Here is an 18,728-nt window from a genome sequence, read left to right as displayed (position 1 = left end):
TTCCAATTTTTATATTTTTAACTATTTTTCAATTTTTCCTCCCAAATTCAGTTGCTTCTACATTGCCGTTGTGGGAGATTAAGGTATCGTTTGACCCGACTTTTTTCAAACTTCTCTACATTTTTAAGGAGAAGTTAGGCCGAATACAATAGCAATTAAGTACTTACTAAAAAAAGTACTTTTTTTGAACGCATAAAATTGAATGGAATGAGCTTTGACCAGAAGCTGTTGAATGTTACTTTAAAAAACTACTTCTCGACAATTTATTTCACAAGCACCTCTTTTCAACCCACGCTGGGAACCTTTTCTTTATTTTTTAATATTATATTTCAATATTTTTTTTTCCATTTAACTTTATTTTTTTTAACCGTTCCATTAATTTTTTAAGGAGATTCCATTTAATTTTATTACCTTTTTTTCAAAGGAATTTTATTATCTTTTTATCACTTATATATTTAATTTCAATATCGTTTAATCATCACAATCTCACAAATATTTTTATTCACGCTGTCATTTAATGATCCCAAATATTTTTATCTCCTTTCTTCATCCTCACGATTATATACACACATTAACGTTTAGAGTAATATTTTATGTTCGTCTGTCTGTTTTTTTGTTACGCTAATGCATATAATTTTTTTAGTGTTGCTTGGTTGAGTGCTACCTCACCAATATTTTTTAACTATTTTCCAATTTTTATATTTTTAAAAACTTTTAACTATTTTACAATTTTTTATTTTTAACTATTTAAAACTAAGTTGATGGTTCATGGTTTTTAAGGTTTATATTTTGACATATTACAATGATTCACAATTATCCGTCATTTTACCATCTATCCTTTCAATGTAATCTTCCAGACTGAATATTGCTCAGCTGATATTACTTTTTTGACATCAAAGAGATTTTTTTATTTTTTAACGGTCAAATTATTAATAACCAAGTTCCTACACAAGACGCTAAAGAGTTTAATGTGTTTCTTTCGTTCATTTTGTGTCATGTAAATCTTGGTGTTAATCCCTTTTTGGTAACTCTATGACAGTGCGCTCACTTTTATAATTTTAACTAATATGTAATTTATGATGTTTTCCTGCTCTTGATAAAGCTTTCATAAATATTTTGATAAAGATTTATAATTTTTGTACAATATTTATTAATTTGTTCATTTTTCCTTCGGAACAATTTTTTTACAAAATACGTCACTGAACCCCATGCCTTAGACCATGCATCACAAATATTTGGATTATGCGACCTTCATTCTCAAATTTACGAAGAATGGTAATATTCCGTAATTTGAACATCTCTCTTTTAAAACAAGTTTTTTAAAAGTGCGTATAATTCACATGAAAGGACTCGATATTAAATTGCAATTAATATCTGCCTTTAATGTAGATCATGTGAAATGATTTATATACGTTGAAACTGAAAGGAAAAATGATATAAATCAAGTAGAGAGGCATTCAACTATCTGTCTGATTCAGAAGTTTGTTCACCTGAAAGGACTCGATACTAAATTGCAGTTAATATCTACCTTTGCTGTAGATCATGTGAAAGGATTTATATACGTGGTACTAAATTGCAGTTAATATATGCCTTTGCTAGGGGTGGCAAAAATACCCATGCCCACGGGTACCCGTGGGTAAAATCCGTCACGGGTATGGAGCGGGTAGCTAAACTGGTATCCACGGGTATAATAAACGGGTATTTGACTATCCATTATTATATGGACACAAACACGGATTGGATTGTATCCATACCCACGGGTACCCATATCCGATAATAAATTAAGTAAATTACTAATATATCTTTATATATCATATCTTATTACTTAAAGTTGGTACCTTATTGAAGAAAATTTTACCGCCCACCTAAAAATCCTCAATAATAACCTATTTTTATTTTAATTTTTTTTAATTCATCTTATTAAGTTCACCGTTTCCACTTCATTCACATCATAAAACATATAGATTATATAAGAATCATGAATTTTCTATGAATTATGTATGATTTATGAAATTTTGAGTGGATTATGTATGGATGTTTAAAAGTTGAAGTTTTTTGGTAATTAAAAAAAGTTATTATTTGTACCAAAAAATAAATAAATTCAAAACTCCATGGGTACCCATGGATACCCATGGATACCTCAATACCCACGGGTACCCGTATAGTGGGTACCCACGAGGATACGGGGCGGGCACGGGTATCATATTTATCCAACGGGGTGGGGACAAGTATCATATTATCCGTACCCATGGGTATCCATTGGCATTCCTTAGCCTTTGCTGTAGATCATGTGAAAAGATTTATATACGTTGAAGCTAAAACACAAAATGATATAAATTAGGTAGAGAGGCTTTCAGCTATCGTCTGATGCAGAAGTTTGTTCACCTGAAAGAACTGGATACTAAATTGCAGTTAATATATGCCTTTGTTGTAGATCATGTGAAAGGATTTATATATGTTCTGAAAGTCAAAATGATATAAATCAGGTAGCTTTGGTAATAGGGTTTTCATTGGTTTATAGATAGATATCAATTATTACTGGAAAAGTGTTTCTACCGCTGACTAAATATGTTTTCATTTGTTACTCGTGATCAAGCCATTTTGAAGATTTAATTTTGTAATCCGTAATGCAAGAGTACTCTAAATATTGTATTATGCTTTATAATTATCTGTCATTTCGCAATCTATCCTTCCAATATAATATTTTATCAAATACGTTACTGAACCCCGTGCGAAGCACGGGTTTGTAACTAGTATATATAAAAATGGACAATATTGGTAAGAGATAGACCACTTTGATTGGCCAATCTATATTTGAAAATGGTCCAAAATTTCGATGAAAAGTGACGTTGGCTTTACATAATTTAGAATTTTACTATCTTATCATGTTTGAGATTGTAATTCGTTTGGAGTTTAGTTTGATAAACCACAAAACAACACCAATATCTCCAGCTTGTCAAAAAAAAAAACACCAATATCTCCAAGTCTCATCAATTTCCACAAATCAATCACTTGACACATCAATTTATTGTCTTCATTTAGTCATGTCTTATTTTCCTTTCCTATTCTATTAATATTCATTCATTTTTCTCATATTTAGTAGCTACTGCAAGGAGAGGGTATTTTCTATGGCAACTAAGGCCATTAGTTTCAGACATGTCCAAATCCTTCTCAGCAACTCCATCAGGCAATTTCCAATCAAATTGATGAACAAGGTTTGCTAGCACCAATTCATTCACTGCAATTCCAAACAACACTCCAGGACAACCTCTTCTTCCTGCTCCAAATGGAATAAGTTCAAAATCCAATCCTTTATAATCAATTGAACTGTTCGTAAACCTTTCTGGTTTAAACTCTAGAGGTTCTTCCCAAATTGAAGGATCTCTAGAAATAGCCCAAGCATTGACTATTACTTGTGTACCAGCTGCAATGTCATAGCCATTTATTTTGATATCTTCCATTGATTTTCGAGGGAATAACAACGGAACTGGTGCATGGAGGCGAAGAGTTTCTTTGATCACAGCTTTCAAGTAGTTCATGTTAACCAAATCTTCTTCAGTTACATGAGTTCTGTTACCAACCACAGTTCTCACCTCATCTTGCAATTTATGCATCACAGTTTGGTCTCTTAAAAGTTCTGTCATTGCCCATTCTAGAACTGTGTAGGTAGTATCAGTACCTGCAGCAAACATGTCCTACATACGAGAAAATATTAAGTGTCAATCAATCGTGATCGTCACATTATTAAAAATACTTGACTTAAATCTTAACCGCTTTTGTTTTTGACAAGATTGTAACTACTTCTAAAATCATAATGCTATTAAATTGTAATCTGACAATGTATCAAAATTTAACTAACACCTTATAGTTGTAACAGCTACCAAGCCTCAGTAATTCCACAAAGTAAATATATAAACAAATTATGTATCAGAAATTTACAAAAGTTAGAATGTTGAGCAGCAAATTCTAGAATATGGTAGAGCGACATATATAGTAATTTATATATATGCACAAAAAAATATATATAGTAGAAAGGAAGACACCTCAGAAAAACAGTCCCAGCCAAATAATAATACTGTACTGTAAAATGTGAATGAATATTGTTACTTACCAGTATCAAAGCCTTGATTGAAGTTCTATCAATTGGGAATCCCATAGCATTGGTCTTTTGAAGCGAAAGCAAAACATCCACAAAATCACTATGCTCTTCATTTTCAGCACCAACATCTCCATTAGATCTACCACCACTAATGTGCTCCTCAATTACTTCCTCAAAAAATTCATCCAATTGTTTGGCCACTTTTTTTGCTTTGCTATAAAAACCATTAATTTTTCCCAACCAATCAAGCCAAGGTATATAGTCTCCTATACATACAGTGCCTAATAACTCCCCAAACTCCAATAACACTTCCTGAAATTTCATCCCTCTTCCTTCACGGTATCTTTTTCCCAGAGCCACCCTGCATACTATATCATTAGTAATTGTAGAGCACAATTCTGTTAAATTCAAGGGTGACGAGTTAGAAAAAGAAACCTCCTTAATATATTCCATCATTCTTAAAGTTTCTTCCTCTCTAACACGACGGTAAGATCGAACTCTTTTGTTACTTAGAAGGTGTAACACACTTAGACTCCTTACTTGTCTCCAATACTCACCATATGCACAACTTGCTACATCTTTGAAACTGTATAAAAGGATATCAAAGATTTTAAGTTGTGGCCTATCAGAGAAGACTAAGTCATGAGTTTTCATTACTTTTCTTGCTGCATCAGCAGAGGAAACAACAAGTACTGGAACCTTCCCAAAAGAAAGAAGCATTAAAGGGCCATATTTATGAGCTAAAGTTTGGAGTGATCTGTGAGGGGACACACCAATTTGGTGAAGATTACCAAGTATAGGAAATCTTGGAGGTGAAGGAGGTAAGTATTTTTGGGTGGCAGAATTGTTGGAATACCATTTGATGATGAAAAGAAGAGAAATGAAGATTGGTAAAATAGTGAAGAAAAGCATAGGGAATGAAGAGAAGATTTCATGTGAAAGAGAACTTGGCAGAAAGGTGGACATGGCTTAACCTTTGTTTTCTGTTGAGTGATAAAAACCACTCTCCTCCTTCTTATATATCACTTGGTGCCATGATTTTATTGGTTCTTATAAAATAACATCATAGAATGAAAGTGAGACACGTTGCATGAATTGTTATTTCTTCATATTTTATGCAATTATAAATTTTATTTGCATGTAGATAATGATATAGGAGATGAGAAGAGGTTTGTGTGTATAGATTAATTTGAAGAGAGAGAGAGAGAGAGAGAGAGAGAGAGAGAGAGAGAGAGAGAGAGAGAGAGAGAGAGAGAGAGAGAGAGAGAGAGAGAGAGAGAGAGAGAGAGAGAGAGGAGAAAATACATATATTTTTATGTCACTAGAATATGTTTGTGGAGTAGCAAAAATTTATAAAATACTTTTACGAATATTTTAAAAGATTAGCCACAATTATAATTGAATAAAAGAGTGATTTTTGAATAAATTGTGAAATACATTACTTATGAGGAGTATAATACAATGAATTTATTCTACATCCTTCAAAAAATACATTGAACTTATTCTTGTGTAAATGGTTCATACTATTTTTTTTTATAAACCAATGTTGTGGTTGTGATAATTGATAAGAGTCAGGCCCGGCCCTTGGCATGTGCAAGGTGAGCTACGGTGCCGGGCCTCGCAATCTTAGGAGCCTCAAAATAAATAAATTAATATGACACTCAAAAGTGTTAGGTATATAAAATAAAATATAAAAAAATCAATAGATATATTGGAATAGTTTAGTAGTAAAATAGAATGCACTTGAGTCATCGGTCTTGAGGCTCACTCCCAAGAATTTGTGTGAATTTGAACCAAATATAAAAGTCTCAATTACATACACAACTATTAGGCCATTACAACTTAAAATGCATTTCAAAGTTATCTATGACTGTAGAAAACTACTATATATCTTGAATTTTTTGTCATCTATTTTCATTAACAAGCACGCCTTTAGTAAAAATAATTGCTAATTTTAATTTCGGTGGCTAATAACCATTATACGAGTGTTATTTTCAATTTAAATAGAATATTAATCTCTTAAAAAAATTGTGCGTTTTTTTTTATTAGGGGCCTATTTTTACTACGAGAGCCGAGCCTCCAGTTTTATAGGGACGGCCCTGATGAGAGTACAGACTGAAGATTACTATATGGTATTGAAGTGCAAGTGAAGCTGATAAAATAAGTACTCATGACCTTTATTAATTATTATTCCTAATAATGGTTTATTTCACTACCATACACAATTTATTTAGTTTCAATAGTATTTAAATAAGAACTCGTTTACATGTCCATAAGTCCTAACTCAACTGACCAATGATTCTTGCCATTTCGTTTATCAACAAAAAAAAGTCATCTACATAAAAATATATGTGAATTTACATAGAAAAGTTTCCTACAAATTTATCAACATAAATTTCCTATGATTTTACGTGCGAATGAATGAATACCTTCCATGCAAAATTGTATGCTATTTAATTTGCAAAAATTGTCTACATATCATGCTTGGTTATTTAATTTTTAGAAATATACCAACAAAATATTTGATGATTGTAAGAAAATTTCCTATATATAGTAAAATAAACAGGACAGTTTTATTTCATGTTTAAAAATCTACAGAAAAACTTGTACCAAAAAAAAAATCTACAGAAAAACAATTATTTACGTGAATACAATGTGGTGAGATCCTATGTGATAACGTATCTTCTAATTATCTCTCCCAAAGGACACATACCACTCATTGGGTTGGACCTCCATTGATGGCACCAAGACATGTACCGACCAAGTGATTCATTTCCTCTTCCAGCAAGCAGCGTAGTATTATCTCATTATTTTTTTAGCTCCAAAAGGGAAACGTCAACAAGTGGTTAAGGATTTTAGTTAGAGAAACAAATAGTTTGAAAATTGTGTAGCCAACCATTTAAATATTTAAAAAATAATCTTTTCAATACAAATTTTCTTTTAGATTCCTTAAATTCCCTTAAAGCACTTGTTAACATCTCATAAAAAATCCTCTCAAAAAAAAAAAAAAACATCTCATAAAAAAAAAAAAAAAAAAAAACATAACCCTTTAGGAAAAATAGTGTTTACTTTACTTTAAGATCGTTACTTTTCCAGTGTTCCCAAATTATTATTTTTTTTTGGTGGAAGTGTTTCAAAGTTATTTATAAGTACATAACACTAAATTTTTTCAAAGTTCAAACATTAATATACATTGTTCAATAACAGTTATTCACAAATAATACATAAAACTATATACTTTCACTCTATTGAAATGGTATATCATTCATTTCTGTCATATTTGGTAGCTACTGCAAGGAGAGGATATTTTCTATGACATGCAAGGCCAACAGTTTCAGACATGTCCAAATCTTTCCCTGCTACTCCATCCGGCAATTTCCAATCATATTGATGAACAAGGTTTGCTAGCACCAATTCATTCACAGCAACAGCAAACAACACTCCAGGACAACCTCTCCTTCCTGCTCCAAATGGAATAAGTTCAAAATCCAATCCTTTGAAATCTATTGAACTGTTCATAAACCTTTCTGGTTTAAACTCTAGAGGTTCTTCCCAACTTGAAGGGTCTCTTGCAATAGCCCAAGCATTGATTATTACCTGTGTTCCAGCTTCAATGTCATAGCCGTTTAGTTTGATATCTTCCATTGATTTCCGAGGGACTAATAATGGAATCGGGACATGCAGTCGAAGAGTTTCTTTAATCACAGCTTTCAAGTAGTTCATGTTAACCAAATCCTCTTCAGTTACATGAGTTCTGTTACCAACTACAGTTCTCACCTCATCTTGCAATTTATGCATCACGGTTTGGTGTCTTAACAGTTCTGCCATTGCCCATTCTAAGACTGTGTAGGTAGTATCAGTACCTGCGGCAAACATGTCCTACATACATGCAGGGGGAAAGCAAAATTTAATTATATTAGCTTCTTCCAAAGATTGATCATTTGGAATTCAGAGAATGAAAAAAGTTAATTACAATAAGTATAAGACACACTATATACAGTGATCCTAACTAAGCTAACAAATCTTAACCAACTTGTAGTCAATACTAACTAACTTGTGGTTTGCCTAGTGGTTGGCTTGAGATCTTGGAGTTTGCTCCTCTCAAGGTCTCAGGTTCAATTCTCCTTAGTGCAAATTTTGGTGTACAAGTCCATACAGAGTTTTGCTTTGGCTTTAAATAGGGCTCCCGCAAGTGGGCGGTCGGATTGGTCCCCTTGGATTAGTCGATTTTTGGATCGGATATCAAAATTTCGAAAAGAAAAAAAAAATACTAACTTGTAAGTTGTAACTATTTATAAAGGTTGTTAGGATCGAGATCTTGCATAAGATCGAAAGGGATAGCAAGATTGTAAATCATAGGATCGCAACCAAGATCAAATGATCCCATAAAAAAAAAAAAATAGGGTCATGTTATTTGTTAATGAAACTGAAAATAGTAGCTTTGCATTGAAAACATAGAATGTTAAACTTCTAAAAAGTTGAATGCACCACTTTTTAACATAATATTTATATATTTGTCATTTAGCCAATGCCTTAAGAGCAAGAAAAAATATTAGTATATATATGCATAGTGATACTAGAATTAATAAGGGTCTTTTTCGACAGAAAGAGAGAGAGAGAGAGAGAGAGAGAGTGGATGTGCTTAAAAAAATAGGGTACTTTTGTAGAAAATGGGAGTGTGGTTAGAAAAAAGTTATTTTTTACAAAAATAAAAGAGAAATTCTTTCTTGCACACAGACACAACACATCATTGTTGGGCACAACAAACAAAAATTTGACACATGTCAAAAACTTCTAAAACCAGTCCTTGCAAAAACTGACTTAAAAAATCTAGAATAAAATAAATGCAAAAACATTGGTATATTCAGAATCCAAAAGGAAAAGTTGTTATTCAACCTTGGTATTTAGTCCCAAATTACCAAGATATTACAATAGTAAAAGCACAAATTAGATGGTGTGAAGATACAGCAAAATATTATTTAAAAGAAGATTTTGATTATTTTCTTTTCAAATACTTCATAGAAATGGCTGAGGCGCTAAGAATAGAACTCAAAAGACTAGCTAGATAAATCATGGATGGTCTTATAAATCCATTTGGAAGAATAATACCCCAACCATTTATATTAGAACCTAATTATAATAATATAATTAGAATGAGAAATCAAATTAATTGGTTAAGAGAAACAGCATATTGGTTTCTAATAATTGAAAATAATTATTCTACATATTGGGAATATGAAAACTTTGCAAATCTTTTAAGCCTTAAAATACAAAAGTTTATACATGGCTAATAAGGGTGTAAGTGAAAAAATACAAGATATTTTTGAGAATCTAACAGTACTTCAGAAACAGTTAGATAAAATAGTAGAGGTTCTACTAGAAAAAGAGTTTGAAGAAAAACTCAATGAAAAATTATCTAGTCTAGAGGAGAACCAAAGATTACTAGACGAAAAACTTTGTGTAAAAATAGATGATTTAATTGATCTATTAAAACTCTTACCTTCAAGAGAAAAATGTCTAACTCTAGAACAATTACAAACTTTTGTCAAGAAAGAGGGGGGAGACATGATAGAAATTTCAGAAAATATTGAAAAACCAGAAAAAGAAATTAACTTTTTCGCGCCGTTACCCTAATATGGACGAAACAGAAGAAGAGATAGCAAACCAGCTAAAGGAATTACAAACATTAATGGCTTCCCTAGACATTAATAGGAAAAACCAAATAACCGAAGAATCTGATGACGAAAACAAGTTTGTTTACGACTTTGATTCAGAAAGTTCTTTCAGTATGGAAGAAGAACCACAAGTAGGACTTGTAAAAACTAATGAGCAACCAGAATCATCAGAACAAGGACGTAAAAGAGGACGTCAAGAGGATAGTGAAAAATTTATTGATCAACAAATCATTCAAAATAAAATGGATGAAAGAAAATTTAAACAAATACCACCTAAATATATACCAACAATAAATCGCCACAAAGAAGATGATGTTTTAAACATTGACTGTAGTGAGGATGTTAAAAGAGAATTAAGAAGTTGGTATCATGATCACATGGTAACTATCCAATTAGACCCTACCTTAGGAAAACTAAGTCCAAAAAGTATTTTCAACTATTTAAAAACTAAGACCATAGGAAATGCTTGGAGTTTTATGTCTGAACAATCAGATTCAGAGCTCCCATCAACAACTGAAGATGTGATAAATCATGTCTATTCAATCTTGAAAAAAGAATTTTTAGGACTTGATGCACCAGAAGCAGAATCAGACCTAAAATATACAAACATTCATAGAATCCTTAATTTAAGAATCTGTGATATGTTTTATGTTGAACCATTCATATGTGAGTTTAGCAAATATTACTATGCAATATCTCCACAAGAGAGATTACAATATAATCTTTTAGGATTATTCTACAATAAACTTCCATCATCTGTAGGAACAATAATGGAAAAAGTAATCCAAGAACACCTAGAAAGAATCGTAGGATTAGAAGACACTCTAGGAACAAGAATAACTGCATTAAGGAGATGGATATCCGAAAAATGCATGGAAAAGACTGCTAAAAGAGAAGCAAAAATAAATGTTTGCTGTGATAGAATTCGAGACAAAGTAGGAAACTACGGTTGTAGTAAACCTAGAAGAAAGAAAAAGAAAAAAGTTTTTAGGAAAATAGATCGTTCTGAATATAAAAGGAAAAAGAAATTTCCTAAAAAATTCAATAAACAAAAATACTTTAGGAGGAATAAAAAATATCCTAAAAAGAATTCATGTCTTAAAGGAAAGAAAACATGCACATGTTGGTTGTGTAATGAAGAAGGACATTATGCAAATGAATGTCCTAAAAAGAAAGATTCTAAAAAAGAAACCTTGAAATTAATTTGGGAAGTAGGTTTTGAACCAATAGAATCAGATATAGATTCTGACGAAAGTAGTATTTTTGAATATACTACTGAAGAAGAAATTGAAGAATGAGTAGGAAAATTTTAAAAAATGGAAATCCTAATGCAACATTTATCCAGGTAACACTGAATAAAAAGAAAATTATGGGTTACATTGATACGGGTGCTACTTTATGTTTTGGTAGAAGATCCATAATTAAGGAAGGATGGATTAGACTACAAAAATCAAAAGAAATTATCTTTGCTGATAAGAAAAAACACCAAATATGGTTTGTTCTAAAACATGTTTTTATAAAAATTGAACATAGATACTTCTATGTAAAATCAATCTATGAACATGATTCTGGAATAGATCTGATAATAGGAAATAACTTTTTAAAATTATATAATCCTTTTATCCAAAAAACTGACACAATAACATTAAATTGGTTTGATGTTAATAACCCAGAAGAAAGTGAATTTGTTACAACAAACATTATTACAAAAAATGAAATTTTAAAAGCAATTTCAGAAAATCTTAATATACTCAGATGTATGTGGGATAAAAGAAAGTTTTATTTAACAACTGAACAAAATCTAGGATATCATCTAGATCAAGTTTGTTCTGAAAATCCATTAGATACTATAATAAATAAGATACAAGATTTAATTGTTGTAAAACTTAAGGATCCTAAAAAGGAAGTCAAGGCCCTATACAAAATCCCTTATTCAGGAGAAGATAAGGAAGAATTTAAAAAAGAAATAGCAGAGCGATTAGAGAAAGGATTAATAAGCCCTTCTACTAGTCCACATTCAGCGCCAGCTTTTTATGTCAGGAAACATAATGAGATAAAAAGAGGGAAAGCACGAATGGTGATTAATTATAAAAAACTTAATGAGGCAACTGTAAGTGACTCATATAAGTTACCAAGAAAAGATTACATTTTTGAAAAAATAAGAGGATGTAATTGGTTTTCATCTTTAGATGCAAAATCTGGATACTGGCAGTTAAGGTTATCAGAAGAAACTAAACCTTTAACAGCTTTCAGTTGTCCAGAAGGACATTTTGAATGGGATGTTTTACCATTTGGTTTAAAACAAGCACGATCAATATATCAAAGATTTATGGACAATACTCTTAAAGGTCTTGATCATATTTGTTTTGTATATATCGATGACATATTAATTTTTACTAAAGGAAGTAAAGAACAACATGTTAAAGATGTTATGACTGTTTTAAATAGAATAAAAGATAGAGGAATTGTTCTATCTAGGAAAAAGTCAATACTTTTGAAACAAGAAATCGAATTCCTTGGTCTTATCATAAGAGAAGGAGGAAAACTCGATTTATCACCGCATGTTCAAGAAAAAATTTTACTTTTTCCTGATCAATTAGTAGATAGAAAACAGATCCAAAGATTTTTGGGATGCTTAAATTATATTGCTAATGAAGGATTTCTTCAAGATTTAGCAAATGATAGAAAAGTTTTACAGAAGAAGATATCTGAAAAAGTGCCATGGTCATGGACATAAGAAGATACTGAGGCTGTAAAATCTTTAAAAGAAAAATTAAAAGTTTTACCACAACTATACAACCCAACAGAAAATGATTTTTTGGTTGTAAATGTTGATGCAAATCAGTTTACATGGGCTGGAGTTATGAGAGCTCTACCTAATGGTAAACAAAAATTGGGATTAAATCTCAATGGATATGTTGAGGATGAAACCCCACAACAATCCTATACCATTGTGGGCGCAACCCCACAGTTAAAATCAGATATCCCTAATGGGCGATCAGATAAAACATCAGTTTCAACTAATTCAAAACTTGATTATTCAAGTAATAACATCCGAATTAAGGATAAAGATCTTGTTTTATGCAAGTATGTTTCAGGTTCTTTTAAAGATGCTGAAACAAGATATCATATCAATGAGAAGGAAACTCTTTCTTGTTTAAATGTTTTAGAAAAATGGAGAATGGATTTAATTCCATCAAGATTTTTATTACGAACTGATTCAACTTATGCTAGCGGATTTTGGCGCTACAATTTAAAAGTTGATCATAAACAAGGAAGACTTGTTAGATGGCAAATGCGCATCCAACAATTCTATCCTTACATTCAACTAATAAAATCAGAAAACAATTGTTTTGCAGATACTTTGACAAGAGAATGGAGCAAGCTCTAAAAGTTCTCTACAATAGCTTAAAGCAAAAGGAAGAACAGATTGAAATCCATAGCCAAAAGCTAAAACAGCTCTCTTCAGAGAGGGGGGAGATGATTAAAATGATTGAAAGTCTAACCAAGATCATAAATGTTGAAACTCCAACAACAACAGAAGAACCAACAAAAAAGACTTTAAATGAACAACAAAGTTTTTCATCAACATCTTCGGCAGGTTCTATGCCAGAGGAAGATATGAAAAAGTCATGGGCTGAAAAAGTTGAACAAGAAGATGAAGAGTCAAAAAATGGTTTAGACCAACCAAGCGATGTTGTCGATCTACAACCAGAAAAGAATGTGTATGTCATCTTTGATGGTCCGATGAAAGGCATCTACAACAATTGGGCAATTGCAAGCCTTCACATTAATGGCAAAAATGTCAGACACAAAGCTTATCCAACAATGGAAAAAGCAAAAGAAGCTTACAAAGCCTCATATAAAGAAATGACCATTGCTAAAGAAATTGGCCAACCATCAAAAATGGAGTCAAAGAAAAAGATCTCAGTGGGATCCATAATAAATCTCCAGAAAGAAAAAAATAAGCCAAAAACCCTTGATGATTTCATGGGAAAGTGGAGATGGCTAGCCAACTTTAAAGAAGAATTAGCACTTGAATGTTTTTACCCAGTTAATACCACACATGGGGTGAAAGCTAATACAGTTCCAGGAATATCCAAGGAATTGATTAAAGAATTTTATGACTATGGAATGCTTAAGACCGTGTATCTTGAAGAAGGAGAAGGTCGTAGATTCCAAGAATTGGCTGATCTTCCAAAAGAAATTGGTGATACAGCAAAGAGGTTTAATGACTTTCTTGCAAAAGGAAGAGAAATATATCTCCAGTTCGAACAAACCTATCCATGGTTTTTTGAAGAAAACAATTTTATGGCTGTAAAACCAAGAACAGTCATCAAAATAGGAATTTCAAATAAAACCTATCTACCTCCAAATTCAGAAAGTATTGGATGGACAGTAGATTCGTTCATTTATCAAATGAAACGTTTTTACGATAATCTTATTAGATATGGATCAACCATTATTAATTATAAGGTCCTTTATACTACAGAAACTTGTCTTATGGTTTGTGATTCGAAGAAGAAGGTTTCAGAGGAACACCTCAAGCAAACACTCCATTATGAAGAACTATTCTCAAGATTTGAGAATGTTCTTAGTCAGGTCCCAGAAGAAGTTCAACAGGAGTGTTGTCAACACTTCTCGAAATACAAAGGGCATAGCTGTAAATGGTGTGCAAAAAAGAAAGTGTCGGTAGAAGAAGACAAAATACCGACAATCACAGTACCTGAAGATAAGGCAAAAGGAAAAGCCTAAAACACGTGTCATGTAGATGGCCGTAGGAACAAAGTTGTAATAATGGAACCTTATCATCTGAGTCAGATGGTGTCCATTTAGTTGAAAACCTTATCACCTTATGTGATAATGCTTTTACTTTTTCCTTTACGTGTTTTGTTTGTTTTTCTTTTTAGCTGGAAGGAAAGTGACATGTGACCTACTCTGTAAGTCCTTTCCTCCTATAAATAAGAGCCTTGATGCTCACTTGTAAGATACAACTAAAATCAATGAAGTAAGTACCTTAGTTTGTGAAAAACGTTGTTGGGAAAGGACTTCGCAGGATTTGAGGTTGTCATTACCAAATCGAAAGATTTATAGTTTTCAATATCAATAATCGAAAGATTATTTCAAATTTCAAAGGATCGAAAGATCAGAATCATCAAAGATCCAAGACAAAGTCAGGTATGATTTTAAATAATTTATAATTTATAATTTTTACATTTTAAAATGGAATATAGCATGATAAAAGAAAATTCATCTGGTTTTATGGCAGATGTATTAACAGATCATATAGAAAAGGTAGATTTTGCCTTAAAACCAGAAGAAAATTTTAAACAGAAAAATATTTTTTCTTTAATCAAAGAAAAACTATCTAGAGAAAATATTCTAAAATATGGAATGATGGTAGGAGAAGTTGCTATACCAATGGAATCAACAGACGGATCTGTTGTAATATCCTTGATTGATAATGAACAAATCAATAGTAGATTAAAACATCTATCGTTAGAAAAAAGACAGAAGATAGGATATATTCATATATCAACTATCCAGATAATCATAAAAAGTACTTTTATGAAAGGAATAGATGCAGAACTAGAACTTCTTATCGAAGATGCTAGGATGAATGAAAAACATTCACTAATAACCCAAGGTGAGGGAAATTTAAAGTGCGGAAAATTAAAATTTGATATAAATCTACAAATAGGCTTGAGTCTAAATGATATAGATCTAGACAGATCTCTAGTAATTCATTATAAACTTAAAGACCAAACCCTCATGAGACCAGGAAACCATCCTTTTAGTATAAGTTATAAAATGAATTATGCATTAAGTAATTCTCATTACAGTATAGAATTTAGTGGAAAAGAAAAAATACAAATAGATGAACTATTTGCCCCACTAATAAAATTAGAATCACCAATTCTAAAACCACTAAAAAGGTCAAAATCAATTATGACTATAGAAAGAACACCTCTTCTAAAACAAGAAGAAAATACTAGTGAACCAAAGTTTATACCAGCAAGAACTTCATTAGATAGTTATGAAAAAAGAAAGCTTAATAAAGCTTTATCAGAAATAAAAACTGAACTTTCAGGTATTAATAGAAAATTATAATGCCAGGAATAACAATAAAAAATGCACTAAAATTATTCAGAATAAAACTAGATGTCCTAGTTAACAAAATAGAAGAAAATTTCTTTAGAATAGAAATGAAGAACACAATTTGGGGAATCCATGATTTAATGATTTTACAAATTTCATATATAGATGAAATAATAAAAGAATTAGAAGAAACAGAAAATATTTCTGTTACACAAAAAGAAAGAGCCACAACTCTGTTATGGCCATCTCAAAAACTAATTGAATTTGAACAATCATTAGAAAAAATTCTATAATGCCTGGTTTAGGTCTTATAACAGAATTAAAACTCTTTAAAGAAAGATTAGAGAACATAGTCTCTGATATAGAATATTACAATCAAAGAATTGTTCTAAGACAAATTCTTTTCCATTCTAAAGAATTAGTACAATATCATATAGAATATATTGAAGATTTTCTAAGAGATATAGAAGATTTAGAAAAACTTACAAATATACAAAAAGAAAGAGCTAAAACACTCTTAAAACCATTTCAAGGTTTAATTAAAATCGAACAAATGTTAAATCAAGTTCGAGAAAATTCCGCTGGCGATTCTGCCCACAACCTGGTATCAGAGCCAGTATTACAATCCTAAGGGATGAGGATAAAAATGAAAATAAAAATAAAAATATTATATTTTCAAAAAAGGCAAAAACTTTTTAAAGTCGCTCTTTTACTTAACCGACTTAGTAGAATCTTATATGAAATCAGTTAGTTCTTTAACAGATTTAAAAGCTCATAAATATGAGTTGTCAAAATTTTATTGGCTGTGCCTGAGAGACAGGTGTTAGGATTGTGCCTATGCAAGTGTTTCTCAAAATAAAATACGTAAGTGTCATTTGCACTAGTTTTGGGCCAAGCGTCCAAGTCCGTAACAGTAAATCGGGATTCTATGCACGATATGAATTGGCGAGGCTTAATAAAATCGTGAACTCAACGATTTTGGAATTTAAATCGGGATTTTAATAACTGTATAACCAACTCTAATATTAATATCTGCTTCTCTCCACCCCTAGCTAGTAGTTAGCATATGTACCTACCTTTCTTCAACAACAAAAAAAAGCATATGTACATACCTAAGCAGCAAATTCCTGCAATTGAAACTTATTTTCTTTATCATAATTTTCAGATCATATCATCATAGGAACCAAAGTATCAAATATACTATGAACAAGTTAATTTGTCTAATTCCTTTCAAAAAAAAAGTTAATTTGTCTAATTAAATTTCCTTAAGTTGCTTGCTGATCATTGAGAAACAAGATCAACCCGAGAAATAGGTGTAAACAAAGGGAAGAAAAAAAAATTCAATCCACCATATGCTAGAGCAATAAATATGCAACAAAAGAATGAAGCCTCCAAAAACCAGGCCTAGCCAAAGAATAAACTGTAAAACATAAATGAAAAACCAGGCCTTACCAGTATCAAAGCCTTGATTGCAGTTCTATCAATGGGAAAGCCAATAGCATTAGTCTTTTGAAGTGAAAGTAAAACATCCACAAAATCACTATGCTCCTCATTTTCAACATCTCCAACAGATCTACGACTAATGTGGTCCTCAATTACTTGTTCTATAAACTCATCCAAATTTTTGGCACATTTTTCTGCCCTGCTATAAAAACCATTTACGGTTCCCAACCAATCAAGCCAAAGGTATATAATCTCCTATACATACAGTACCTAATAACTCTCCAAACTCCAACAACCATTCTTGAAATGTCTTACCTTTTCCTTCACGGTATGTTTTTCCAAGTGCCACCCTACATACTATATCATTAGTAATTGTAGAGAACAACTCAGTTAAATTTAACGGCGACGCAGAAGAACAATGCTCCTTAATATGATCCATCATTCTTAAAGTTTCTTCCTCTCTGACACGATGATAAGATTGAACTCTTTTGTTACTCAAGATGTGTAACACACTTAGACGCCTTAATTGCCTCCAATATTCACCATATCCACAACTTGCCATATCTTTGGAACCATACAAAAGTATATCATTTATTTTACGATGTGGTCTATCAGAGAAAACCAAATCATGAGTTTTCATTACTTTTCTTGCTGCATCAGCAGAGGAAATTACAAGTACTGGAACCTTCCCAAAATAAAGAAGCATTAAAGGGCCATATTTATGAGCTAAATTTTGGAGTGTGCGGTAAGGAAACACGCCAAGTTGATGGAGGTTACCAAGTAGAGGAATTCTTGGAGGTGAAGGAGGTGAGTTTTTTGATGTGACAGAAGAATTGTTGGAATACCAATATTTGATGATGAAGAAAAGAGAAAGAAATAGTGGAAAGATAGTGAAGAACAGCATAGGGAATGAATATAAGATTTCCTGTGAAAGAGAACTTTGTAGAAAGGTGGACATGGCTTAAGCTTTGGTTTCTGATGAGTGATAAAAACCACTCTCTTCCTTCTTATATATCACTTGGTGCTATGATTTTAATGGTTCTTCTTGTGATATCTTCCTCTATATAATTTTGGTGATCCTAAATGCTTATAACAAGATAATAAACAGCAACTTATTGCAAACTAAAAGTATCAACTTTTTTATTAAAAAGTAACAATTATTTATTTAAAAGTTATATATTTCATATAAAATGCACAAACTCTAATATAAACTTATTATTTACATGAGCAAATTTACTCATGATAGAAAATGGCAGCATTGGATGAGAACGTGACACGTTGAATGTATTATTATTTCTTCATTTATTTATTATGCAATTACAAAATTTTACTTACTTGTGGATAATAATATAGGATAGGAAAGGAGAAGAGGTTTGTTTGTGTGTGTGTTTATAGTTAATTTCGAAAGAGAA

At 31.5% G+C, this 18,728-nt stretch overlaps 1 protein-coding gene and 1 pseudogene across 2 annotated transcripts; both read right to left on the bottom strand.

Annotated features, from left to right (window-relative positions):
- Positions 1–2,977: 2,977 nt before the first annotated feature.
- LOC146932401 (cytochrome P450 736A117-like) lies at positions 2,978–5,087 on the bottom strand. The gene is made up of 2 exons (XM_085704057.1): positions 4,112–5,087; positions 2,978–3,695 (listed from the first exon to the last, which is right to left on the bottom strand). The coding sequence occupies exons 1-2, from the start codon at positions 5,063–5,065 to the stop codon at positions 3,078–3,080; spliced, it is 1,572 nt and encodes a 523-aa protein (XP_085560183.1). The 5' UTR covers positions 5,066–5,087; the 3' UTR covers positions 2,978–3,077.
- A 2,178-nt stretch (positions 5,088–7,265) lies between these two features.
- On the bottom strand, positions 7,266–18,300 carry LOC146932400 (cytochrome P450 736A117-like; annotated as a pseudogene). The gene is made up of 3 exons (XR_015007092.1): positions 17,326–18,300; positions 7,697–7,978; positions 7,266–7,560 (listed from the first exon to the last, which is right to left on the bottom strand). The product of XR_015007092.1 is annotated as a cytochrome P450 736A117-like (transcript).
- Positions 18,301–18,728: the final 428 nt, after the last annotated feature.

Source organism: Medicago sativa, chromosome 4 (genome assembly GCF_051527215.1).
Source record: "Medicago sativa cultivar Bolivia chromosome 4, Bolivia_mono, whole genome shotgun sequence".
NCBI lineage: Eukaryota > Viridiplantae > Streptophyta > Magnoliopsida > Fabales > Fabaceae > Medicago > Medicago sativa.
Note: the sequence above shows the minus strand (reverse complement) of the source record. Positions and strands in the feature narration are given on the sequence as shown.